General features: G+C 47.1%; 1 protein-coding gene across 1 annotated transcript in view; it reads right to left on the reverse strand.

Annotated features, from left to right (window-relative positions):
* The window catches only part of KIF2C (kinesin family member 2C), a 25226-nt gene that overhangs the window by 11137 nt on the left and 12963 nt on the right, over nucleotides 1-1126 (reverse strand). Inside the window, exon 8 of the mRNA XM_018573325.1 lies at nucleotides 464-564. Coding sequence (XP_018428827.1) covers nucleotides 464-564 — 101 coding nt within the window. The remainder of the gene's footprint in view (nucleotides 1-463; nucleotides 565-1126) is intronic.

Raw genomic sequence — 1126 nt, forward strand, 5'->3', positions numbered from 1 at the left:
TAGGGGAAGGCTGAGAAGCCTCTCACCTAGAAAAGTGGAAGAGGCACGTGGCAACCCACTGAACACAGGGTCACGACCCACCAGTTGAGAACCAAGGATCAGAAGCCAAAACGTGAGTGAGAACTGTCTTTTTTCCAGTTGAGCCTCTGGCACAGGAAGTGAAGGAATCAGCCCCAATAGGATAACAAAGTGTTATGGCTTTAAATATACTCTAGACCTCCTGACCTCCCCTTCTATATCTCAGGGACTGCATTGGGAAGGTCCCTGTGCATGATTTCCTGGTTCTGCACACCATGACTGCAGTGCTTAGCACTAGAGTATGACCCCCAAGGTGAGGGAAAACCTGACAATAACCCCAAGATAAAACTAGACAGCAGCTGGCTTCCAGACTCCCACTCAAATCACTTTTTTGGTGGAGTCTCCTTTTAAATATCAACCTCCCAGGTTAAGTCCGTACACAGACCTGCACACGTTTGGTCCTCATTTCGTAATTCTGAGCTCTCTTTTCTTCCCTTGTCTTCTTCATTTTCTCCATTTCTTTAACGATGTTGGACTTTCTTCGAGCTGGGGAGATAAACCGTAAGGTCACATGACCATCGTCCAGTGAAATTACCAGCAAATGACAGCTTGCTCTGCGTTCATGTCTTGTCAATGAATGTAGTGGTCGCTCCCTTAGGGCTAATCACTTACTGAGCCTCAGAGTAGAGGGACAAGGTGTACTTACCTTAATGCTCCCTCCTGCAGACTTGCAGTGCTCTCTCCTCCACTGCTCCGAGTTGCGGGTGGGCTGCCACCATCCTGCATTATATATGGTGTGACCGCTATTGGAGCACTGAAGAGAAGAAGCCACACAGATGGAGGGGCTGAAGGCAATTGTAACAGCTTATTCCTCTACTCCTAGACTGAACGTAACCCAAGGAGCATACATTCTTTGCAGTGTGGGTCGGGGGAGGCACTGCAAGGGCAATATGTTTCTGGTGCCCAGAGTGGGGCTCTACGGCCGGATTCACACTGTATCATTGCGACAGAACACTAGCAATTCATTTAAATTACACCCCAACGTACAATGGCAGGACACCTGTGTTGCAGAATGCTAATTAAAAAAAAAAAAAAAAAAAAAAAAAAA

This window comes from Nanorana parkeri, unplaced genomic scaffold, assembly GCF_000935625.1.
Source record: "Nanorana parkeri isolate BGI_ZX_2015 unplaced genomic scaffold, ASM93562v1 scaffold2337, whole genome shotgun sequence".
Classification (NCBI taxonomy): Eukaryota; Metazoa; Chordata; class Amphibia; order Anura; family Dicroglossidae; genus Nanorana; species Nanorana parkeri.